Source organism: Chelonoidis abingdonii, chromosome 2, assembly GCF_003597395.2.
Source record: "Chelonoidis abingdonii isolate Lonesome George chromosome 2, CheloAbing_2.0, whole genome shotgun sequence".
Classification (NCBI taxonomy): Eukaryota; Metazoa; Chordata; order Testudines; family Testudinidae; genus Chelonoidis; species Chelonoidis abingdonii.
This window is the reverse complement of record NC_133770.1, coordinates 43,603,188-43,627,542: the sequence shown is the minus strand read 5'-3', so window position 1 is coordinate 43,627,542 and position 24,355 is coordinate 43,603,188. Positions and strand designations below refer to the sequence as shown.

Below are 24,355 nucleotides of genomic sequence, written 5' to 3'. Positions count from 1 at the left end.
GGGTTGTTGCAGGGGCACCCCCTAGAATGGCATGCATCTCATCATGTCTGCGGGATGTCTGGGCCTCTGACCCGAAGTGGCTGTTTGATTCTCTGGTTCTTTAGTAGACTTGCCTGATATTCTAGGCAGGACTGACTCTACCTTTAGACAAAGCTTAAAGAAGGGAATGACCTGGGGAGTTATTCCCATTTTTGTCCATGCGCCCCTGGCCAACCTCACCGAGGCCAGCCAGGAGCACCCATGACAGCAGCAGACGGTACAATATGACTGGTAACCGTCTCTGCTAACTTGCAAAGGCAAGAGGATACTGCTGTGTAGCACTACAGTACTGCATTTGTCAGAGGCATCCAGTAGACATACGGTGACAGTGAAAAAAGGCTGAACGGGCTCTATGGTTGCCGTGCTACGGCGTCTGTCAGGGCAATCCAGAGAAAAGGGCACGAAATGATTGTCTGCCACTGCTTTCATGGAGGGAGGATTCACTGACAACATTTACCCAGAATCACTCGCGACACTGTTTCTGCCCTATCATGCATTGTGATCTCAACCCAGAATTTCAATGGGCAGGAGAGACTGTGGGAACTATGGGATAGCTGCTCACAGTGCAATGCTCTGGAAATCAATGCTAGCCTCAGTACATGGACACATACTGCCGAATTAATGTGCTTAGTGTGGCCACGTGCACTCGACTTTATACAATCTGTTTCCAAATATCAGTTTCTGTAAAATCGGAATAATCCCACAGTGTAGACATACCCTAAGTCTTCCTAAGGGAGTTTGAATGTGCTTTGGCTCCAGACACTATATTAAACCACTTTAAAATCACATTGGTTACTATAACACCTGTTTGTTTAAACCAAACTAACCATGCTACAAGGTGTAGTATCTTCATGTTTTAAGAGTATATCCTGCTTGTCATTATATCAACATAAAGTCAATTAATTGTTTTACCTGGTGGACAAAGACCACAGTGGAAGGATCCCATAGTGTTGATGCACTGAACCATTGGTGCTAGCGAACAGCCTCCATTGTGCCTCTCACATTCATTAATATCTTGGCAACTATAGCCATTTCCTTGCCAGCCTATGAAGAGACACAGCAGAAAGGCAAAACCTGGCAAATTCTTACAATGACCTTTTACTTTTCTTCCTTTTATCAGAACTTTCCTGCCTGTCCCAAGCACAGGAAAATATTCCTTTTGCAGGCCATTTAGGAAATCTTCTTCCTTTAATGTATTAGAACTAAACTGAAATGTATTGTAGAATTTAAAATAATGTAGTCTGCTAAATGTGAGTGGGAACCTTTTATTTGATTATGTTCTGTGCATTTTCAGTAATGAATCACACTTTTATATAAGGATTAGGCCAGTCAGACCTTAGCATAAAAATTTTTGCTACAAAGGCTTGTTCTAATCCTGATCTTGATTATTTAGAATCCCTGTAACCATGTTCTCTACAAAATGACTAAATAACTCATATAAGTGCAGCCCAAAAAGAGAATTCATCGATTTTCAGGCTAGAAGGGACCATTAGATTAGCTAATTGGATCTCCCATATAAAACAGTCCAAAGAATTTCATCCAGTTACTCCTGTAGTGACCCCAATTCTGTGCTTGTGAAGTATTGGCAGTCAGCACACATCATTGCCTCTCATTGCTGAATGAGAATACAGAGCTATGAAGTACCTGTGGGACAAGAACCGCAGTAGTAAGAGCCTGGAGTGTTGTAGCACTGTACCGGAGGATTCTGAGAACACGGCGGACTAGAGAGGCTGCACTCATCTATGTCAGCACTGCAGGCGGGGCTACTAGGCGGGGACATCCAACCAGCATCACAGATACAGCTGTACTTTGGCTGCCACATTAAACAGCATGTTATGAATTAGGGCAATTGTGAAAACTACTGAGAAGCATATACAAGGAACAACTTAAAAAAAATCTTTTAAACTACAGGCAATTACAAGAGAGGTTTCAAATCATCACATGATTTGCTTTTGCGTGGTCTTGGGTAGATTTCCCAATCTTTCTTCCTCTGAAATTGAACATTTAGCACATGCCAATAATAGGCTGCATCATTATTTCACTAAGTAAAAGGAACCTGCATTTTAATGAAACTACATCAGAGAGAATGAACAGCACTCATGAACTGTACCTAAACATAATTAAAAGCAATCAACTCAGCTTGCTTTGCATTTAGCATAAAGAGACCAATATAAATATAACAACTTGAAATCAGCTTGGCAAACTGTGCAGTAATCTGTGTGATGTGCACAGTTAAAGAACTAATTAATTCACAAATCCATACTTTCTTTAAGGGCAATGATTATATTTACTGTAAACTTTTCTAACATTCAGATCTTAACATCTGTAATGAATTGCAATGTTCAGTGGAGTCAGCGTGATTTATTTGGATTGAAGTTATGTTCCAGGACCTCTTGTTAAAGTATGATTTTTATTTATTTAATTATTTTTAAGAACTATCCTTATTTGGTCCCAGCGATGTGAGAGTATTGGAGTATGAAGAGATTGAAGTTAACGTTAAATAACATGAGGATGGTATTTTCAAAAGCGCTCAGCATTAACTGTGATCTCGCTGAAGCCAAAGGGAGTTTTATCATTGACTTTAATGGGAGAAGAGTCAAACCGACCCTGAAACTTCTGAAAATCTCACTGATAATCTACAAAATAAAGGGGAAATAGCTGAGAAGCAACTGAATGGTGAACCTTAACCAAATCTTCAGTGTAGACCTGCAGTTACTAAACTGGATTATTTACATGAAAGACAGGCAGTAATCATACAGTAGGTAAACAGTGCATGTGGTATTGCCAACCCCAGAAACCACTAGGGATAATATTGCCAAGTCTTTGCTTTCCCTTCCAGGGGGGTCTTGCAGTGATGACAATGTTTGTTATTCTTAACTATTTGAAAAATAGAATGTTTCAAATAATGTTAGGATTGAAATAATACCCAATACTAGAACTGGAGAACAGGAGATTCAAGTAATGTTTTTAAATATTCAAAAAAATGTTTCTTCTTCTCCAGCTGCTTAAAGGAGGATAACGATGGATCTGATACAGGTGCCTCTTGGGAGTTGCTAATTACCCTCAGTTCCCTCTGTGGTCACTGGGATGCTCAGCACCATGCAGCAGCCAATGTTTGGTCATTGTGTACAGGATTAGTGCTGCTATCTCACCTCTAGAGCACAGTTGGTTGGTGCTTATTGGTACAATGAAGTACTGGTACTTCAGATATCAGAGGGGTAGCCATGTTAGTCTGGATCTGTAAAAGCAGCAGAGTCCTGTGGCACTTTATAGACTAACAGACGTATTGAAGCATGAGCTTTCGTGGGTGAATACCCACTTCGTCGGATGCACGCATCACTCACAAACCTCATGCTTCAATACGTCTGTTAGTCTATAAAGTGCCACAGGACTCTTTGCTGCTGGTACTTCAGAGTTTTTAAACACTGAATGAAACTGTGTTGCATAAGAGAGTTATACGTCATTTCTTACCTCATTGGGCTGCTCCCTGTCTGAATCTATGCAGACGCCATGCTCACAGAGAGCCTGAGAGCCTCCTTGGCAATCATCAAATGTTGAGGTACAATGGGGTCCATAGGTTTCTGGAGTACAGGTACAGCTAGTGATGAAAACACAGAGAAATGCCATAATGTTGTCTGTTTTATTACCACGGTATCTGCACACCTCACAGTCTTGAATGTATTTAGCCTTACAACCCCCCTGTGAGATAGGGCAGGATACCCCCTACTACAGATGGGGAAACTGGAGCACAGAGACAGTAAGTTACCTGCCCAAGGTCACACATGAAGTCTGGGTTCAAGCCCTGCTCTGCCACAGATCTCCCAACACCTATGTTAGGGTATTAACCACTGGAAAATCCTTCCTCCCTAGTGTAGATGTTGGGACTCTCCCTTCTTTACCACCTTGTGAAGGTTGCAACTAATTGTATTCATATAGCAGTTTTCTTGCCCGAAAGTCCCCATTAGCCTTTCACAAAGGATTTACTTTTCAATAGATGAAAACTTTCTCTACCCAGACATATACAGCTCTCAGCAAACGTGATGGTGACAGAAGATGAAATGGCAATGGCCTTATTCTGTTTTTCAACAAAAGTCATATGTGACTATTTTATTACAGTAATGGTACTTCACACTTTAAATGGTGCCTTCCAGCCAAGGATCTCCAAGCCCTTTATGAACATACATTAAACTAAGCCTTCAAAACCCTCCTGTGAGACAGGTAATTATACTGTAACAGATGGTGGAGCATTAACATCTACCTTAGAGCCCACAGGTGTACTGGATAGAGCCATACAGTTAGGCTGGGGACTGAGGGCCAGATTTTTAAAAGCATTTAGACAGCTAATGTGATTTTTCAGTTAGGTGCTTAACTCCCACTGATTTCAATGAGATTTAGGTACCAAACCTCAGGCATATCTGAAAATCACACTTGATAACTAGCTCCATATTTAGGCACCTAAATACTTTTAAGAATATGGCCCTCAGGGCTAGTCATTGAGGCCCAGATTCAGCAAAACACCTACACATACTGCTTTGCCAACGAGGGAGTGACTTGTGTGTGTGCTTAACTTTAAATACCTGCTCAAGTGCTTTGCTGAAACAGAGGAGCTTCCTGGTAGTCAGAGGAAAGGCATAAGCTTAAATCGTAGCCTGTCTATTTGCTTTCCCAGTTATGTAAAAGCCAGTTTGTTTAGTTTGGTATGTAGGACATTTTTTAGCTGGCAGGAATAAAGCCTTGAAGAGAAATAATGATCCTGGCTGGCTGGCTCTTTTATTGTTGCTTGACCAGCTGACTCACTTCAACACTTCAACAGTCCTGCACTCATTTTGGAGATGAGGAAACTGAGGCATGGATAAATTAAACAGTTCATGCATGTTCAAACAGCAAGTTGTTACTGGAAGACGTGGTAACAGAACCCAGGAATCCTGTCTTCCAGTCCTCTCAAGCTGGAATGATAAACTGAATGTGGTTATTTATTATAACTATTGCAGCAAGTTGTTACTTCCTGAAGCAAGAGAAGACAAGGGGTTAGGGATAGGAGGAATTTGCCTGAGAGGAGAGTCTCTGAGTCACAGTGAGTCTCAGGGCTATCCTGGAGGTGGAGCAATTTATACACTAGCCCTTGCTCGGCACTATGCCTAAAGGTACAAGCTAGGCCGCTGAAATGCAGCCCCTGCTGAGGTGGAACACGACAGAACAAGCAGTACAAGACAGGAAGTGAAGAGAAATACTGTCTTGAAATGACAGCATATCGGGGATGTCTGTGGTTCCAATGCATGGGCACTAAAGTTCAGTGACTCTCCCATTTTGTAGCAGATTGTGTCGCACACTTGGGTCCGTCACCTACCCTCTTTTTTTAACTGGCATTCAGACAGCACTTGTTTGGTTCCTTCGAGAACACCATGCTTAAGAGGAGCTACCTGTCTGAAGGTTCTGGTTTTTATTTTCGGTAATGGTGAATAAGCTGTTAGATACACGACTTCCAGACACAATACAAAGCTGTCCCTGTTGAAAGGAAACAAGTAGGCTGAATGGCATGCCAGAGCTCCCTGCAAAGCAGTTTGTTCTCAGCTTCAGCATAAAAATCTTAGCCCTCTCAAATATTTACTTGGTATACCAAAAGCTTTATAATACTTTGCCATTGCTTGCAAGAAGATTTTAGAAGGAATATCTATGTGCAGTGGTTATAATATGGTCTGATGGTACTTTTCTCCAGGTGTGCTATTCCTCAGCAGCATTAATTTGATTTTAATAGACAGATTTCCAGCATTCCTGCAGGTCTCTCTGCCACGTCAGGTAGTCTGTAAAATAGGCTATGCAAAAAGTGGCTCATATTTGCTACCTTTAAAAAGTGGAAGTCAAATCCTAGTGAGGCAAATAGAAAGGAGCACAAACACTGCCAGCTTAAGTGCAAGAGTGTAATAAGAAAAGCCAAAGAGGAGTTTGAAGAATAGGGCTATGCAGGAAAAGAGTGGACCTTCACCTATTTGCTCACCTTTAAAAAGTTGTAAGCATATCCTAGTAGGCAAATAGAAAGGCGGAGCGACAGACACTCTCACTTTCCGCACGACCTTGCAAGCATATCAGTGCAGCATAAGATCAGTGGAGGGAAGGCATTTAGAGAAAAAAAGTAAGTCAAGCTCCCAGCGTATGAAGTAGGCATCGGAGATGACCCTCTATCCCCACAAGCTCCCGGGAGCAGATACAAAAATCGTGGAGAGTTGTTCATGGCAATGGGCTAGCCAAAATTCAAACTCCTAAAGGCGCGCAATAGAAACAAACTGTTATTTTAACGCTGTACATCAGAAGCAGGCTTTTGTAGGTGACAAATCTGAGGAACTGTCACAGATTGAAGTGTCACTAGAGGAGGTTTTGGATTAATTGATAAACTCAACATTAACAAGTCACCGGACCAGATGGCATTCACCCAAGAGTTCTGAAAGAACTCAAATATGAAGTTGCGGAACTATTAACTAAGGTTTGTAACCTGTCCTTTAAATCGGCTTCGGTACCCAATGACTGGAAGTTAGCTAATGTAACGCCAATATTTAAAAAAGGCTCTAGAGGTGATCCGGCAATTACAGACCAGGTAAGTCTAACATTCGTACCGGGGCAAATTAGTCGAAACAATAGTTAAAGAATAAAATTGTCAGACACATAGAAAAACATAAACTGTTGAGCAATAGTCAACATGGTTTCTGTAAAGGGAAATCGTGTCTTACTAATCTATTAGAGTTCTTTGAAGGGGTCAACAAACATGTGGACAAGGGGGATCCAGTGGACATAGTGTACTTAGATTTCCAGAAAGCCTTTGACAAGGTCCCTCACCAAAGGCTCTTACGTAAATTAAGCTGTCATGGGATAAAAGGAAGGTCCTTTCATGGATTGAGAACTGGTTAAAAGACAATCTCACAAAAACTATATGTGTATTTTATGGCATAAAAATTGGAATATATATATTTTAATTGTTGGATTATATGTATTAAAGTATATGCACATGGATATATATATTAATCTCCAATTATACTATTCATATTTGTATTTGGGGTAATTAATTCTACAATCTGATTGTCATGTGATATTTCAGATTCTTGGCGTTCTTTTATAGTGGATAAGTTCCTGAGATCGTCCACGCAGTGTGGTGATTGCTCAAATTAAAAGCAAAAATGATTGTATGTGATGATTCATTTAATAATATGGGGATTATGTAAGAATGATAGTACTAGATATATTTATTTTTATTTTTTATGCCTTTTTAATATATTCTCAGTATCGCTTACTATTTCTCTTAATATATTGTTGTACCTAGATGTGGTTCTCTTCTATTTTCAAAAAATGATATTTTATGCTACTTTATGAAATTAATGGTCTAGTTAATAGTGGTCACTCTAAATATGTATCGGGGTTGGAGATGTGGTCTTATATCATATGTGTATATAGTATATTAATTGAGAATTTCTTCTCTTTTTCAGCTGGAAAAGAGAATATTTATTCTATAGTGGTATGGATATTATATGTATTGGTGATTAATTAAATCATCTATTGATTGTGATTTTTGATAGAAATTTAATAAGTGATTAATATTTTATTTACTTTATGTCCCTATTATTATCTATTTTATGAATTCTAGTGTGGTTTCACATATTATGTAATTATTTATATTAGTATTGCATGGTTTTTAAACATATATTTAAATTAGGTTAATTTTCTTGCTTCACTATCAGCGCACAGTCATATTTTCTTTGTGTGATTTATCTCCTTAGCTTGAGATGTGTTTGTTAATGCTGTGGACTAAAACAATGTTTATGTATATAGGGATCCTGGCTATAATTTAAATTCATGGTGGCTAAGTCCATAAATGGCTATTAGCCAGGAAGAGTAAAAATGGTGTCCCTAGCCTCTGTTCATCAGAGGATGGAGATGGATGGCAGGAGAGAGATCACCTGATCATTGCCTGTTAGTTTCACTCCCTCTGGGGCACCTGGTATTGGCCACTGTCAGTAGACAGATATTGGGCTAGATGGACCTTCGGTCTGACCTGGTACGGCCGTTCTCATGTTCTTATGTTCTTACCTTCCTCCTGTGCTGAGCAGCACAGAATGTTGGTGCACTACAAAATTAAGATGTCTACCACTAACCATCTGAAAAAGAGAACTCTGCTTCCCATCTCTCACTTACAGTGACTGTTTTAAAGCAGGCATTTCCTGGCAGTCAGCTTCCAGGAGAGCATTTCATTGCTTCTCTGTCCCCTTACATGTCTTAAGTCAGTACTGGACATAATGAAATGTGCCTGTGGCCCACCTGATGAGAAGACCTGTATCTCAATGTTCTTGTCAAACAAAGCTCTTCCACTCTGTGCCGTGAGGCTTTCTATCTATCCTTGCGCCTTTCCCCAACAAGGTTGCCACTTTTACACACACCAGTGATGTGTCTGTAAATCAGAATGATGGTATTTTGCAGATGTCACTGACTGTGTGGGGCAAGAGTGAATGAGGCACATAGCCCCGCCCTCAAAGAGCTGACTACACTGGAAGTTTATATAGTACTTTTCCTGTTCAAACTCTTGACTTACGTGTCCTTTTTAAGCACCAGTCCAGGAAAGCATGAGCTTAAAGATAATAGGAATGCTTTCCAGAATCAGGGCCTTAATGCTCGAAGCTACATACTGATGATTTTGGTGAAATGGTGAAGGAGTCCAGATGCCTATCAGAGTCTTGTTTCATATTCAAAACAAGCAGGAATTCAGTGAGAAGTACCTTCAAAGAAGGGGAAAGATCAGTGCAGTTTTTAAAGGCAGTAAAACACAACGTTTTATTACTCAGCAGAAACTGCCAGAGCATGGCCACCAGCTTTATGAAGTCCTGCTCAGAGCAGCTTCAAATGGGTAATAACTTTAATCTCTTACTACAATAGCTGGAATGGAGTGGTGATCTCTTACTCTTTGGAATGTCCTCTGCATATTTGACTGCCTAGATTTTGATCAGTTCTTTGGGGCAGGACCTGAAGTTCTGAAATGCACCTCATTAGCTGATTAGAATCTTGTGAATCTTTTTATCTGTCATTTGATTTGCCCATATTTAGTTAGGGGTGGATGGGTGGAAGATGGAACACGTTGTTTGTATATCTGAAGATCCTTAACTGATGAAACATAGTCAAGCTTTAAATTATTTCATCCTGTCAACCCTAAGTTAATCAGTGTCAGTTCACTAAAGACAGTATTCAGTAACCTGCAATGAGCTTTTCGAGCAAACTTGCCAATTGAACATGTGACATTTATCCAGGGCTGTTAATAGTTCATCAACAAGCACTACCGAGCCAAATCAAATGCATCCCGGCCATTCCTATTAACATTCTGTAACTGTGTAACTGTAACAACAGTGTAAGGCAAAAACAGTCCCCTCCTATTACATAGTATTTTTCATTAATCTACATAGCAATGATTGCCACTGAACAAGCAGAATATCAATAGCTTACTTTAAATGGATATCTAAAATATTTGAGAAGTTCTACAACTTTATTAGCTTTGGGACAAGTGTTTAATTTTCGTTTTAGTGCACAGATATTTCAGTATGCGTAATGGCAGGGAAGGGGTCATTGAATTTTTCCCCACTTAGTTTAATTGAAAAACTTGCTTCCATCTGTGATATAGGCCTAATGGAGAAGATAAATCTGGGGAATGGAGAAATGTTATTTAATAATTCAGGAGCTTCCAAATAATTGAATTTGGTGTGGGTAGTCTGTACTGTGCTTGTTTTCTACCTAGTTGAACCCATGCTGGTTCAGCTGGCACACTAGGAGCATGTCTACACTACAGACTTAAGATGATCTATGTTAGGTCAACTTACAGCCACCTCAGTAATTACTGTGGTGGTTGATGTCCACACTACCCTCCTGTCGGTGGTACATGTCCTCACTGGGAGCACTTCCACCGACTGAAGAGGGGCAGTGTGGGGGACCTGAAAGCCAGCTTCAGCACGAGACCGTGACATTGACAAGACAGCCAACAGCCGATGTAAGTAAAACATAGTGTCTATACAGAAACAGTGTCACCTTAACTACAACGACATAAGCCCTATGCCTCTTGTGGAGGTGGAATTATTTTGTTGGTGTAAGTGCCCTAGGACATTGGCAGGAGCAAGGCTGCAGTGTGTATGTGTACACTGACATAGTTAGGTTGACATAAGCTGCCTTATCTTGACCTAACTACGTAGCGTAGACCAGGCCTAAAACAGGAAAGTCTGGTGAGTGGAGCCCAGCCTCCACCCGTTATTGTAGCATGCAGCACCAAGTTATGCCTCCTCCCCTGGACTAGGTACCCGGGACCAGTATGAAAGACAGTCTTACGCAACCTTTATATAGGCCTTATCCTCTTGACTGAAAACAGGCAAAGGTCCCAGTGACTCCAGTGAGTTTTGCATACATTAGGATTGGATACATAATTTATGAAGTGTTTTATGCTCTGAATGAAAGGTGCTACACAAACATAAGATTGTTATTTCCAGGAGTGGTAGTAAGTAGTGGCAATAAGTGACATAAAAATGTTAGAGGATCCTAATAGTGAACTTCTGTGTAAGAGCATGAAAAGTTACCTGTAACTTCCTGGTGTGTTCACACATGTTGCTCCATTCTGGCAGCCGAGTGCTGTTCCAGCGTAAATCTGGCATTCATTAACATCAACTGAACAGAATGGGCCCTCAGAAGACATAGAAATCCATGTTATTTTCCAAATAACAGAGAATCAAAGTGGTTCATGCAGCCAATATTTAATAGAAGTGTTTCCGAGGATATACAAACAATAGGTTGCTATCACCACCACTTCCCTTATAAAACACTGTAACAAACTGCTATTGTTCTCTCTTGTTTCCATTACCCTACTTACCAGTGACACCAGGGTATAAAACCTTTTAGAAATTTATAGAAAGCATATGGATAACATACACCGGAGTTCATCATCATCCTTTAGGTTACTAATGGAGCTGCTTGGAAACTTTTCAACAAAATATTTTTTCATTGAAAAAATACTGTTTTCTGAAACGTCTTGCGAAAAAAAGGATCAGTTTTGACAAAAATATCAACAGGATGGTTTCTCAGGTCCAGGGTGGACCCTCCTTCTCTCGAGCGCAAATTTCCACAGCTCCATTTACACCAATTTACACTAGCAAAGAATTTGTCCCATTTTTTTTTTATTGGCACTGTTGTGTGAGAGGCAAATGTCTGAGATCCTTATATAAACATACCAAATGATGTGTCAGCTATTAAAGGAGCTGCATTGCTTTGGGCAACTGATATATCATCCTCTGTCTTAAAAAGATGTGCTTTACTACAGACTAACATTGACACAGGAATATACAGTAGCTAGGTTGATAGAGGGATACTATGGCCTGGTCTACACTATGCCTTTAAACCAAATTTAGCAGCGTTAAACCGATTTAACGCTGCACCCGTCCACACAACGAGGCCCTTTATATTGATATAAAGGGCTCTTTAAACCGGTGTCTGTGCTCCTCCCCGACGAGAGGAGTAGTGCTGACATCGGTATTACCATATCAGATTAGGGTTAGTGTGACCGCAAATCAATGGTATTGCTCCGGGTGGTATCCCACAGTGCACCATTGTGACTGCTCTGCACAGCAATCCGAACTCGCATGCACTGGCCAGGTAGACAGGAAAAGCCCTGTGAACTTTTGAATTTCATTTCCTGTTTGCCCAGCATGGAGCTGTGATCAGCACGGGTGGTGATGCAGTCCCAAATCCAAAAAGAGCTCCAGCTGATGTACCGGAATACTGGATCTGATCTCGCTGTATGGGAGACAATCTGTTCTATCACAGCTCCATACAAGAACAAAATGACAAAGCATTTGGAAAAAAAATCTCCAGGCTATGATAGACAGAGGCCACACGCACAGTGCTGTTGTGGACAAGCGTAACGGGAAGTCAAAGAATCAAATGATCTCATTGGAGGGAGGAGGGGTACTGAGAACTCCAGCTATCCCACAGTCCCCCGCCCAGTCTCCGAAAATTGCATTTTGGCAATTCTTTGGCCTCTGAGTCCCAATGCCGTAGGGTCCTACAACACATTGTGCCAGGTGGTTCAGGGTCATATCTCCATCAAATTTACCCCCCTTCCCCCCCCCCGAAAGCAAAAGGGAAAAAAATCGTTTCTTGAACAATTTATATGTCACCCTATGTCTACTCATGCTTGCTGGTAGACACGGGGCGGGCGAGGTGGCTGCTTGAGGCATATGATAGCAGCGTCCTCTTCTCTTTCCCCTCCCCGGTGGCAGATGTACAATTATGGACTGCTATCCATCAGCCAGCAAGCAAGCAGCCCTTAGTGCTCCTGGCTGGGGGCTCAGGTGAGGTCGGCCGGGGTTGCCTGGGTAAAATAGGAATGACTCCCGGTTTATTCCCGGCAGTTGGTACAGAACGCTCGTAACCTGTCCTCATCATTAGCAACTGGGGGTTCCTGAATTCCATCAGCCCCCCCGCCCTTTCATGTTCTAAGAAAGCATTCTGTACTCCCTGACCGTATCATAGCCCCAGAATGCATGCGCTCCTCTCCCCTACCACCGTTTAATGTCCCTGCCTGGAATATCTAAGCTGTTAGGCTGCCTCCCCTCATTTTTTCTTCTCATAAAGTCAGATGTTTCTTATTCCTGCATTCCTTTATTACTTTCATTCACACAAATGGGGCGACCTGCCCAATGGTACCCCAGAACCGGATTCGAGGGTATGAGGGAAAGCAACGAGTGGGGTTGTTGCAGGGCACACCCCCTTAGAATGAACATGCAGCTCTTCATTCTGTGGCGATCTGACACGGAGCGGCTTGTTGTTCTCTGAGGTTCTCTAGTACACATTGCCCATATTCTACGCAGACTGACTCTATTTTTAGATACAACATAAAGGAGGAATGACCCGAGGTCATTCGATCCCATTGTCATATCGAGAGTGGCCGCCACCCCAGCCAAAACTCAGGTGAAGGTCAAGCAGGGAGCACCCATCACCGGCAGCAGACAGGTAACAGAATTGACTGATAACCAGTCATCTTCATCGCCAAATTTACAATGGGCACAGCAACAGGTACAGAACACTGGTACCATCTCTGCTACCTTGCAAAAGCAAATGAATGCTGCTGTGTAGCGTTGGCAGTTACCACCTCTGTCGGGGGATCAGTACACATCAGGTGACATGACAAAAGGGCAAAACGGGCTCCATGGTATTGCCATGCTATGGAGTCTTACCAGTGCAATCCAGGGAAAAAGGGCGCGAAATGATTGTCTGCCGTTGCTTTCACGGAGGAAGGAATGACTGACGACATTTACCCAGAATCACCCACGACATTGTTTTTGCACCATCATGCATTGGGATCTCAACGCAGAATTCCAATGGACGGGGGCGACTGCGGGAACTATGGGATAGCTACAGGATAGTTACCCACAGTGCAACGTTCCAGAAATCGACGCTAGCCTCAGTACATGGACGCACACCACCGAATTATTGTACTTTGTGTGGCCATGTGCATTCAGCTTTATATAATCTGTTTTACAAAACTGGTTTATGTAAAATCGGAATAATCCTGTAGTGTAGACGTACCCTTAGAGTGCCTGTGGAGTTGCAGCAAAGTTACGTAAGATCCAGATTCTCCCATCCTTTTGCATAAAGAGAGTTACCTTAACTCCATGAATAGTCACATTATTTTCATGGGTGCTACTCAGTGAGAGTGAAAGAGGCAGAATTCGACCCTAACATATGATGACAATAGTGACAATCATATGTATTGGATGTGTTCAGGCAGACTCACCTGCCAGTTACTGGGACAGAGACAAAAGAAGGCATCCAGCAGGCTTATGCAGGTTCCAGAATTCTGACAGGGGTTGCTACTACAAGCTTTCCTCAGGACAGTCTGAAACAATGAATGAGAAATCAGTTTACTTGCTCGCATGGTCTTTTAAGAGTCTGATTTTTTGTCAGACTTGTCTGCGAAAGGCTTAGCACACAATTGGCACTACAAAAATATAACAACTAATAATGGAATTGCATGTCTGTGATTGTGTGTCCCTGTAGAGGCTGGCTGCTGCTCACTGAAAGGGTAACAGCTCGACAACAAGTGACAGTTAATAGAGAGTCTTTATTAGTCCTACTAGCAGAGGACCCATGTTTTGAGAACTAAAGGTCTCACTTTCATTATTGATGCCACACGTATGGTTTATATGGCAACTGCATTACTTGTGCTGCAATTAATAACTAAAATTGATTTTTTTAATACAATCAAGCACCCAGATTGCGTCCCCAAATCATGGCTTAGTCTTGGCAGATCATAAAAGGAGAAGATTTCCCACACACACACTATCTAGTTGCCATTTTTCTAACTCTACAAAGATTTTTGTTAAAGAATGGGGAATCTGACAGGGTTTATTTTGAAAAGAAGGTATTTCATCTCATCTATAAATCATGACTTCATGTCTGTGTGCTCTTAATGAAAAAAGCAGCCCTGAGTGATGCATGGGAGGACAGAATCCATCTAGTTATTTTTATTCTTGCAGTCATCCTTCATTTTCTGCTTTTAATCAAACCTGCTAGGTTTGTTCCATAATTACTCACCTGCTCAACGTTTTGAAGCCTGCCTTCAAGACTCACAATCTGCAACAGATATACAAAGACAAATGTGTCTAGGATTAAAGTGGCACTGATATGTGTGTGTCCTGCTATTGACTGGGTTGCATCTTTCAGTCAGGTACACACTGGTAGAGTAAGGAAATATGGAGAGATTTTCATATATGAAAAAACAAAAAGGGAATTTTCAGAGAGGCATAAGGTACCCAACACTCATTCATGGGATTTCATTATCTAAACTACTTATATTCTTTTGAAAATCACAACCTAAATATGTATACATTTGACTAAATAACTAAGGCCCCAGTCCTGCAAAGATTTATGCCTGTGTTTAACTTTAACCATGTTCAATAGGATTTTGCTGTTCAGAAATCTTTGCAGGATTAGGGGCCTCAGAGAGGATGCAACTGTCTAGGAGGAAAAGGAATTGTTGGCCATCAGCCACAGGGATATGACTAGAAGCAACAGACTGAAACTGAACACAGTCAAACAAAGGATACATATCAGGATAATTTCCCTAAAATGAGTTCTTTTAGACTCCAGAATATTTTCCCCAAGGTAAATTGTGGAAACTCCATAAATGGAGTGATTTACAACTGAACTGAATAAGGGATTCCAGAACGCACTGGAGGGAAAACATCTGCATTAGCAGGAGATGGAGAAAATGACCTATGAGGCCTTTTCCATCTCTAGTTTTGCCAGTCACATGATTCTACATATGGAACACTGTCTCTGTGCAACATTTGCTGTATTAGATATATATGGCCCATTCCTACAGTCTTTGAGTTTACTGGGGTCTCTGCCTGAGTAGGACCTTCAGGATTAGATACACAGAGATGCTGATGAGACAAAAAGAAGAGCCATAGAGTCAGGATTTTATTCACAACTCACTGAAATCAGTGGGAGTTCTTGATTCACGGGCGCTGGATCAGGCCAATACAAATTATTCTAATTTTTTTCCTGAACACATCCAACCCTCAGTGGAGGATTGGGGCTTATAACAATCAGATAAATCATGCTGACATGAGGCACTGAAAATCAGGAATAAAATGTGACATGAGGTGAGACTTACCTTGGAATTAATCAGAGTGATCTGGTTTGAAACATTCTGAAGGACACCAATGCTTCTTTTCACTTCTAGAATCTCATCTTTATTTTTCTTGATCTAAATTTTTTTAAAAAATGTTAGTTCTAGTGTATTAGAAACCTATGTGAAACAATCAGTCTTCTCAGTTGCTGAAGAAAGTTTGATCGTCACAGTATTTTATGATAAAGTTCAGTGAAATAACAGTTACATAGTATACATAACTGCCTCTTAATTTTTTATATAGCTACATAATTTCTTTATGGGTCTGTAATAATTCATGATTATCTCATAATGATGACAGCAATGATAATAGTAATAAAACCATTGTCATACCTGAAACAGTTCCTGTGGTAAAGTTTGTGAGCGTGTAACTTTAAATTAAACTATAATTGTGCAAGCAAAAAGGTGAACATTTAATAAGAATAAGTAAGTATACCACCTGACTGAAAAGCTCTGCGAGGTCATCTTCATTAATTTTTATTTTTCCCTGTGGTCCGGTTCTAAACTCAATATTTTTGGTGGAGCCTGTATGAAATACTAAATTCCCCCTTTCTGAGGTCATTCGAGGCCTGTTGTATCAAAGAAGAGAAGATGGCATTTAGCTACATTTCTGCCAAAAATTTTGAAAAGAAATTTATTTGAGCCTTTCTATTCCCATTCCTGGTATTTAAAACCGCACCATGTGAACAGGTCTATTTGTAAGTGACACCAACGATGGTACTTACTGTTCATCAGAAATGCTCCTTTTCTGCCTCTTTGTTTCATAATATTTGGATTCACAGCTTAATCCAGAAAGTATTAAGAAAGCAGCCAGAAGCCAAGGGACAGAAGCTGACCGAAGCATTGCTTGCTACCAACCTTCCTGGGATGTGTGGCAAGTTAGACTGAAACTTCCAGTGCTGAATGTTAGTTTTGAGAGCTTAACAGGTGCACTTTGCTCTTGCAAGATCCTCAGTGCTCTCGTAGTAGTGCTCATTCTGCTTATTTGCCCCAGAGTGGGTGAGCCATAACTGAATTAATATACCTAAGTATTGAAACTATATAAATGACCTAAAAATGAAATGGACTTTTTCCCTTTTTAAAAAACTTTGACATTATCCTTTTTTTTTAAAAAAAAAGAAAAAAGAAAAACTCAAGTGATAAAAACAATCTCCCTTGATTTAATCATTATCTCTTTGACCTTTGCAACAATGAAGCACTACTGAAGTCTAATTAAATATGTAGCTGATGAGGCAAAAGAAACACCACAGCACTACTGCATGTTTCATTGCAAGTTTCAGGATTCTGGGCATCAATAAAAATCCTAGATGATTGTCTTTATGGAATGTAAAAGTTATATTGGTCACCAAATGTCTATTTGCATAAAAGGAGAGGTTTCCAGCCCTTTGCACATACCAGAGGCTCCTTGCTTTCTTCCAATCTCTCTCCTCCCTACCCTCACCAGCTCCCTAGCCACCTTCCTGGTCCCCTCTGCTTCAGAGATTTCCAGCAACCCTTCCCTTCATGCCAGGGAATCTGTGAGTCCCCCATTCCTCTCTCTTCCCCCAGTCAGGATCCCACATTCTCACCCCAATGCCAGAAGCTCTGTATGTTCCTCCCCTCCTCTCTCTGACACACAAGAACTTTGGGTTCCCTTGCCCCTTTCCCTATATTATTTTCCCCCATTTTCGCTCCATCAAGGGGACATGTATGCCCCTCATTGTCCTCTATTCCTCTTATAAGCCCATTCTCCCAGCTGCCAGGGGTTCTGTAGGCACTCTCATTTCCCCCCATCCCCCACCCCCATGCTAGGGTCTCTGTGTGAGTCCCTTCTCCGCACAATTCTTATTTCTTTTCTGTCTGTCTGCAGAATCAGATACAAGGGCTCCTTCTGCTCTCCATTTTCTCCCTTCTAGTTTTCCAGTTTTCACCAAAAGCAAAAGGGTTCTGCTCCCTGATGACTGGAACATTCCTTGAAATTTTGGAACTGATCATATGTGGTGTTCTAATGTCACTGCATTACAGACCGATAGGTAAATGCTGCTACATTAGGTGCAGCACTTCACTTTGCTCAGTGAACTAACATTTATGATGCAACTTTAGAGAAATAGATCCTTAGAATGAATTTATATAGTGCCTAACACTTTTCAACAAGATTTTCTATGGTTTTTCCCCCCATCTTTTCTTGCAGTTGAATGTGTAACTTTTAATTTTGCTTATGTGCCCACAAACATTAAAAAATGGTTTTTAAAAACCCATAGTATAAAATCCATAGGGTACAAACTACAACAAATCTAAAAACAATTGGCGTATGTCTGTAGTTTTAACCAAGGATGATACTGCATCAAAATCAACTACAGAATTCAAAGGGAGGTTCTACTCACAGAAGTGACTCTGTAAAAAATGGCGTGAGGAGACACCATGGCCATTGTCTTTTGCAGAACAAATGGGCCTTGTTTACAAAGTATAAATACCAGGGGTGTCGATTGTCATTCACCTCAAAGGAGTTATGACGGCTAACATCAACTGAAGATCTGCCCTCATTAATATTTTTTAATTTTTTTTGCTTCCTTTTGGCTCTGAAACCACATCCTGGAATAGAAGAGTGAAAATGGGTTCCTGCTGCCTCTGTGTATTCACCAGCAATAAAGATTCTGCAGGCCAAATTCTTCATTCAGTTAGCCCTGCACAGCTCTTTGGGAGACAACAGGGCAGGAAGAGTTATCATGTGTCTCTGAAACTAGGGGAGTACCTGCAGGGCTGGAGCAACCCATTAGGCAACCTAGGCTGTCACCTGGTGCACTAGCATTTGGTGGGCGGCATTTCGAGTCCTTCGGAAGCGACCACGGCAGCTGGATCTTCAGTCCCCCCAGTCGTCGTCAGCATTTAGGCAGAGGGAGCTGGGCAGGGGAGTGTGGGGAGGGCCGCCTGCAGCAAGTCGGTGGGGGGGTGACACACAGGGGAACTCCCCACCCCAGCTCACCTCTGCTCTGCCTCCTCCTCGAGCACGCCACCCCACTCTGCTTCTCTCCCTCCCAGGCTTGCGGCGCCAAGCAGCTGATTGGCGCCACAAGTCTGGGAGGTGGGAGAAGTGGAGCGGCGATGGCGTGCTCGGGAAGGAGGTGGAGCAGAGTTAAACTGGGGCAGGGAGCTGCCGCATGGCTCCCCGGGCCGGGGGGGAGCTGTCGCGGGGGATGAGGGGTGCCACGGTAGAGGGGGGGAGCTTGTTTGCAGGGGGGGGGGCCCTCGGGGGGAGGAGTGGGGAAATGCCATGGAGGGGCACCTTAGGGTGGAGCGGGGGCAGAGAGCTGCCACAGGGCTCAGGGGGGCACAAGGTGGAAGTTTCACCAAGGGTACGAAACATCCTTGCACCCACCCTGAGTACCTGTCCTGGTGTCTGTCTCACTTCTACTAACAAAGGTGTTTTTTCTCTGGTGTTTTAGCCCCTGTAGACTGTGAGGTACTGGTCATCTGAGCCAGTGAAATTCAGAGCAGGCTGGTTGAATGCATGTGTGCTGCAAGGGTTTTCCTTCACCAGGTCTGTCACATGCTGACACATTACTTACAGTCCAGACCTTCTGTGTAGCTCCACAAAATCCTAGCTGTCCTCCGCTCACTCCTTTAGAATACTGGATGCACATCATCTATTTCCGCTGGTTTATTGAACCAGCCCTCTTTCACTAATATACTGAAATCCAGAGGATGGCAGAGAAGGTGAGGGCAGGTGTTGCTTGTCCGAAGAGGGAGAAGTGAGCCCCCTTTTCTTTCTCACCCTCTCATGCATATGTCTCATGACTTAGAAGACGGCTGGACAGAAGGAAGAGTGAATTTGACTATATAGTGACTATATACTGGAAAGGGGCTCCTGGTCATCTAGTCCAAACCTCTGCATAGAGCAGGATTTTCCTCTTCATTAGACCTTCAAGATTTTATCTAGAGTCCTCAAGCGCCTCTAGTGAATGTGCCTCTTGCCTGCCAAATTTGGAAAATGACAAACAGGGACATTTGGGAAAGGAAAAATGGGTCCCACACCTCTTAATTTTATTGAATTGCATTGGACAAGGGGATACTTTTTGGAGGGACCAAATGGAAAAACAGTAAATCTCTGGCTAAAGACTAGGGCCTGTTCATTATAAATAGAGACAAATTAGCATATCATTCCATTACCTCATTGACATTATAGTTGAGAAAATATTTCTAAAGAGAAAATTGTTCCAGGACTTGGCAATAGGACACGGAGCATTTTGTCTCTAGGATTCTGTTGAAATTCTGAAAGTTACCAGCATCTTATGATTCTGCTAGTGGCTTACATGAAATGAAATGGTGGGCTCCATCTATTTATGGATACGTCCGCAGCACAAACCTGCCATCATAGCCAGCACTCGTTTGGACTCAGAAAGATTCAAGGATTCAATCTACATTAAGACTGAATTATCCAGTCATCTTGAAAGACAACCCAAGTCAGAAAGGAAGCATGGAAGGTGAGTGAGTAGCACTGCTGTACTCATTCAGTGAGTAAATGGAGGATTTCTCTTCACAAATCTGTCAGTCTGGGGCCTTTCCCCAACACTACATTCAGTTAATTTTTAATGAAAAGATATATACACCCCTAGTGTTTCACCTATATTTTTCCTTTTTTCAAGCCTTTATTTGTTGTTTTGCAGTTTAACATCTGGGGAAAAATCCCTTAGTCTCCTTGATGTTGCTTCCCAAATATTTGCAAACAGTTACAGCTCCACTCTGTTGACTTTTCTCCAAGTAGTAGGCATTCATTTCCTTTAACCTCTCAACAAGGGTCATGCCTTCTAATCCTTTTATCTTCTGTGCCCTGAATTCTCTCTAACCATCTCCTTTTTATAACATGGTGCTGAAACTATATTCCAATATTCAAAAATGGCCATACCAAGGTCATATGAGCGATATTACTATTAATATGATAGAATTATACAAATCACGCCTTTCAGTTGTTTATACACCCCCTGAAATACCTAGACCTGTTGCTCTCCGGTTTTTCATACTGTGGCCTCGTGTTACAAAACGAAAAGGTTTACAGACCCTTCTCCTGCTATAGCCATAAAGAAAGAGAGGGTTTGACCCCAAGATTGAGAACACACGACTCAGAAGTTAGTCTGGAACCCAAGAATGACCAGCAAACCTGTAATGCACCCTATGCAAACTATGGATTTTTTTTTGTTTGTGGAACAGGTGAGTTTTGCCTTCTAATGGTTCCCTTGCCCATCTATCACCCAGAAGAGACCCACGGTTCCCCTGTGGCCTGCAGGGTGGCTGGCTGGCTCCACTCCTCTAACTACCCTTTATGAACCTCTATGCTTGATTCCTATTTCCACTTCCTCTTTAATTCTTTTCTTCAAATCAGGTTTATGATTTGTCTTCTTTTTAGTCACAAAGACCTTCCCACACCTGCCCTGCTATAGTTAATCCCTATTTCTAACACATTGGCATTATTTTCTCATGGGTCTCAGTTGGTCTTACAAACTACCATTTTTCATATTTAGTCTTCTGGGATAACACCCCTGAAGTTCCTAATGGATCCATCCTCCTATCTCTTAATTTCCCAGCTTGTTTATTGAAATGATTCAGTCTGATCAGTAGACTGTAAGATCTTTGGGACAGGGACCACCTTTGTATTATGTGTTTGTAAAATGACTAACACGTGTCTCGGACTCCTAGGTGCTATCACAACTAATAAATAGTAGTGTATGCTGAAGTGTGTAAGCACGATAAGTACATAGCTTAAATGCCCCACATGTTTTACTATAGGTAGATTCATATTTCTTTACTGAAGTTTATTATAAATTAAATAGAACTTAATATATTTTTAAAATGTATACAGTACAAATACTTGAAATACTCAAATATAATCAGCACACTCAGTTTTTTGAGATTCTTATGCACTAATCATTCTTGTGTTTTACTTCCAAACTCCATACTGTATCTTAGGTTAAGAATATCTTGCAATTGCATCAATTCCATGCATAGACCAAAATATGAAACAAAGAAAATATTTTCATTTTATTTTTGGTGAACAGGCTTTCTATCAATGGATCAGGTCCTAAGTGTGGGAAAACATTAGGGATGTATTAATCCTATTTGTATGCATGTATCATTTTTGTATTCGAAGTTATGAATGTTGGCTGTGTACTGACTTGATTTCTAAATAAACTTAATAGAGCATTCGGTCAGTTCCTGAAGAAAGGAATGTTGAAATTAAATATCTAATCAAGAAACACTTAAAGGACAATGGATCTTGGAAAGCTCCAATCCACATAAGAAGTCTACTTGAGGAAGTTCAAGGTAGCATGTAAACAATGGCTGCTACCTGTAAAAACTGTGAGTCGTGCATGGACATGTGACTTGCCCAGGTGACTCCTAAACTCCATCTTGAAGCTGGACTCTGCATAGGAGTGAGGAGGGGGTCTCCACCCACAAGAAAAAATCTATTTAAATCCCTGGGAGACTCCTCCATTTTATCTTCAGCTGGCTAAAGAGAGAGCCTCTCTACCCCCCATGATACTTGAAAGAAACTGGAACAAAGGACAGTGTGCAAGGGGTGTGAGTAATTGCTGGACCCAGGCTAAAAGGAGATTAGTCTGTAAAAGGGAGCATTCTGGAACTAGTGAGGATCTTATCTGTATTCAGTTTGATTAGAGATAGATTTGTGTGTTTTATTTTATTTTGCTTGATGACTTACTTTGTTCTGTCTGTTACTACTTGGAACCACTTCAATCCTACTTTCTGTATTTAATAAAATCACCTTTTACTTATTAACTCAGAGTATGTATTAATACCTGGGGGAGCAAACAACTGTGATATTCTCTATCACGTTATAGAGGGCTTAACAATTTTGAGTTTACCTGCCTAAGCTTCATACCAGAGTAATAATGGCTTTAATTTGGGTTTAGACCCCATCTTGAGAGTGGGCATTGAGTGTTTAAAGACAGGAACACTTCTGTTAGTGCTTTCAGTGAAGCCTGCAGCCTTTGGACAAGCTACATCTGACTGGGTCTTTCGTTGGAGCACACGGGGCGCATCTGGTCTCAGCAAGAAGAGTTGGGTCCCAAGCTCGGCAGGGAACAGGAGCAGACGTAGGGTACATCTACACTCTGGGATTATTCCGATTTTACATAATCAACTGGTTTATTCAAAACAGATTTTATAAAGTCGAGTGCACACAGCCACACTAGCACATTATTCGGCGGGTGTGCGTCAATGGTCCGAGGCTAGGGTTGTTTCCGGAGCGTTGCACGTGAGGTAGCTCTTCCATAGCTTTCCATAGTCTCCCGCTAGTCTCCCCTGCCCTCGCCTTTAGATATTCTGGGGTTGAGGAGCCCAGTGGTGCTGATGTGGGCACAATTCATTGTCACGGAGTGTTCTGGGTAAATGTCGGTCAGTCATTCCTTCCTCGGGAAGAAGCTACAGCAGGCAATATTTTTCGCCACACTTTTTCCCTGGATTGCCTGGCAAGATGGTCAGCGACATATGACAGGAAACATGGGCACAGCAACCATGGCGCCGTTCAGCTTTTTTTTTACGTCACCATTATGTGCTACTGGATCTGCGGACAGAGACAATACTCCAGCTCTTACCACAGCAGCATTCATTTGCTTTTGCATGATAGCAGAGACGGTTACCAGTTGTTCTTGTCCCATGCAGCCTGCTTCAGGGTAAGTTGGCAATTGATCATGACGGTTATCTGTGCCTCTTGTACTGTCTGTGCTTCATTGGGTGCCTGGCTTCGAGATCAGGCCGGCGGGCGCAAAGCAAAACTGGGAATAACTTCTGAGTCAATCCCTTCTTTATGGTTTTGCTAAAAAAAGGTCTAGTCCTGCCTAGAATATGGTGCAGTGGTAATAGAGACAGTGTATCAGAGGCTCATGCTGCTCCGTGTCAGGATCCTGCAGAAATGTGAGCTACTGCCATTCCAGAGGGTGCCCCTGCATCAACCCCACCCTGTTGTCTTTCCGTCTCCCCCAACTTCCTTCGGTGGCTACAGTTGCCTGTGTCCTCCAGTTGCTGTCATGAAGTTATAGAATGGCAGGAATACGAAACAGTGCTTGTTAGTGAGATAAAATGAAGGGTAGGGCGCCCCTCCCGGGCTTGACAGTTTCCATGCAGGATATTAGCAGTTGTGGTGAGAGAAACCCAGCATTCCCATGCTATGATAGCTCCAGGCAGTACAGAATCTTTCTTTTACACATGACAAGGGAGGCGGCTGATGCAAGCTTCGCCCCTAGTTGCTATGACTGAGACAGTTACAGCCTGTTCATGTCCATCTACTGGGTCACTGACCAGGAATCACTTCTATTTTTAACTCCAGCCGCCGCCCCACGCCGGCCTCACCTTCAGGCCAGCCTAGAGATATTGAGCAGTTATTCAAGCATTGGAGCATCACGGTGTGAAAAGGATCTGTATACCAGTTACTACGCACCATCTGCCACCTGGGAGGGCGAGTAGCGAGAGTGTGGAGCGAATACAAGCACTTTCACTGCTCAGCATCGCGAGCTCTTTACCAGGAGCATTCCAGTGGATCATAGCAGTGAACATTGAAAGAAGCACGACGATTTCTTTTCCCTTTTCTTTCACGTTGCTTCCGAATGTGTGGTGCGTTGGACGATT

At 42.0% G+C, this 24,355-nt stretch overlaps 1 protein-coding gene across 1 annotated transcript in view; it reads right to left on the bottom strand.

Moving 5' to 3' along the window:
* The window catches only part of CUBN (cubilin), a 223,416-nt gene extending 206,701 nt beyond the window's left edge, over nt 1–16,715 (bottom strand). The window contains 9 exon segments of the mRNA XM_075062312.1: nt 952–1,083; nt 1,684–1,852; nt 3,511–3,637; nt 10,629–10,732; nt 13,841–13,942; nt 14,641–14,679; nt 15,725–15,817; nt 16,179–16,308; nt 16,465–16,715. Coding sequence (XP_074918413.1) covers nt 952–1,083; nt 1,684–1,852; nt 3,511–3,637; nt 10,629–10,732; nt 13,841–13,942; nt 14,641–14,679; nt 15,725–15,817; nt 16,179–16,308; nt 16,465–16,715 — 1,147 coding nt within the window.
* Nucleotides 16,716–24,355: the final 7,640 nt, after the last annotated feature.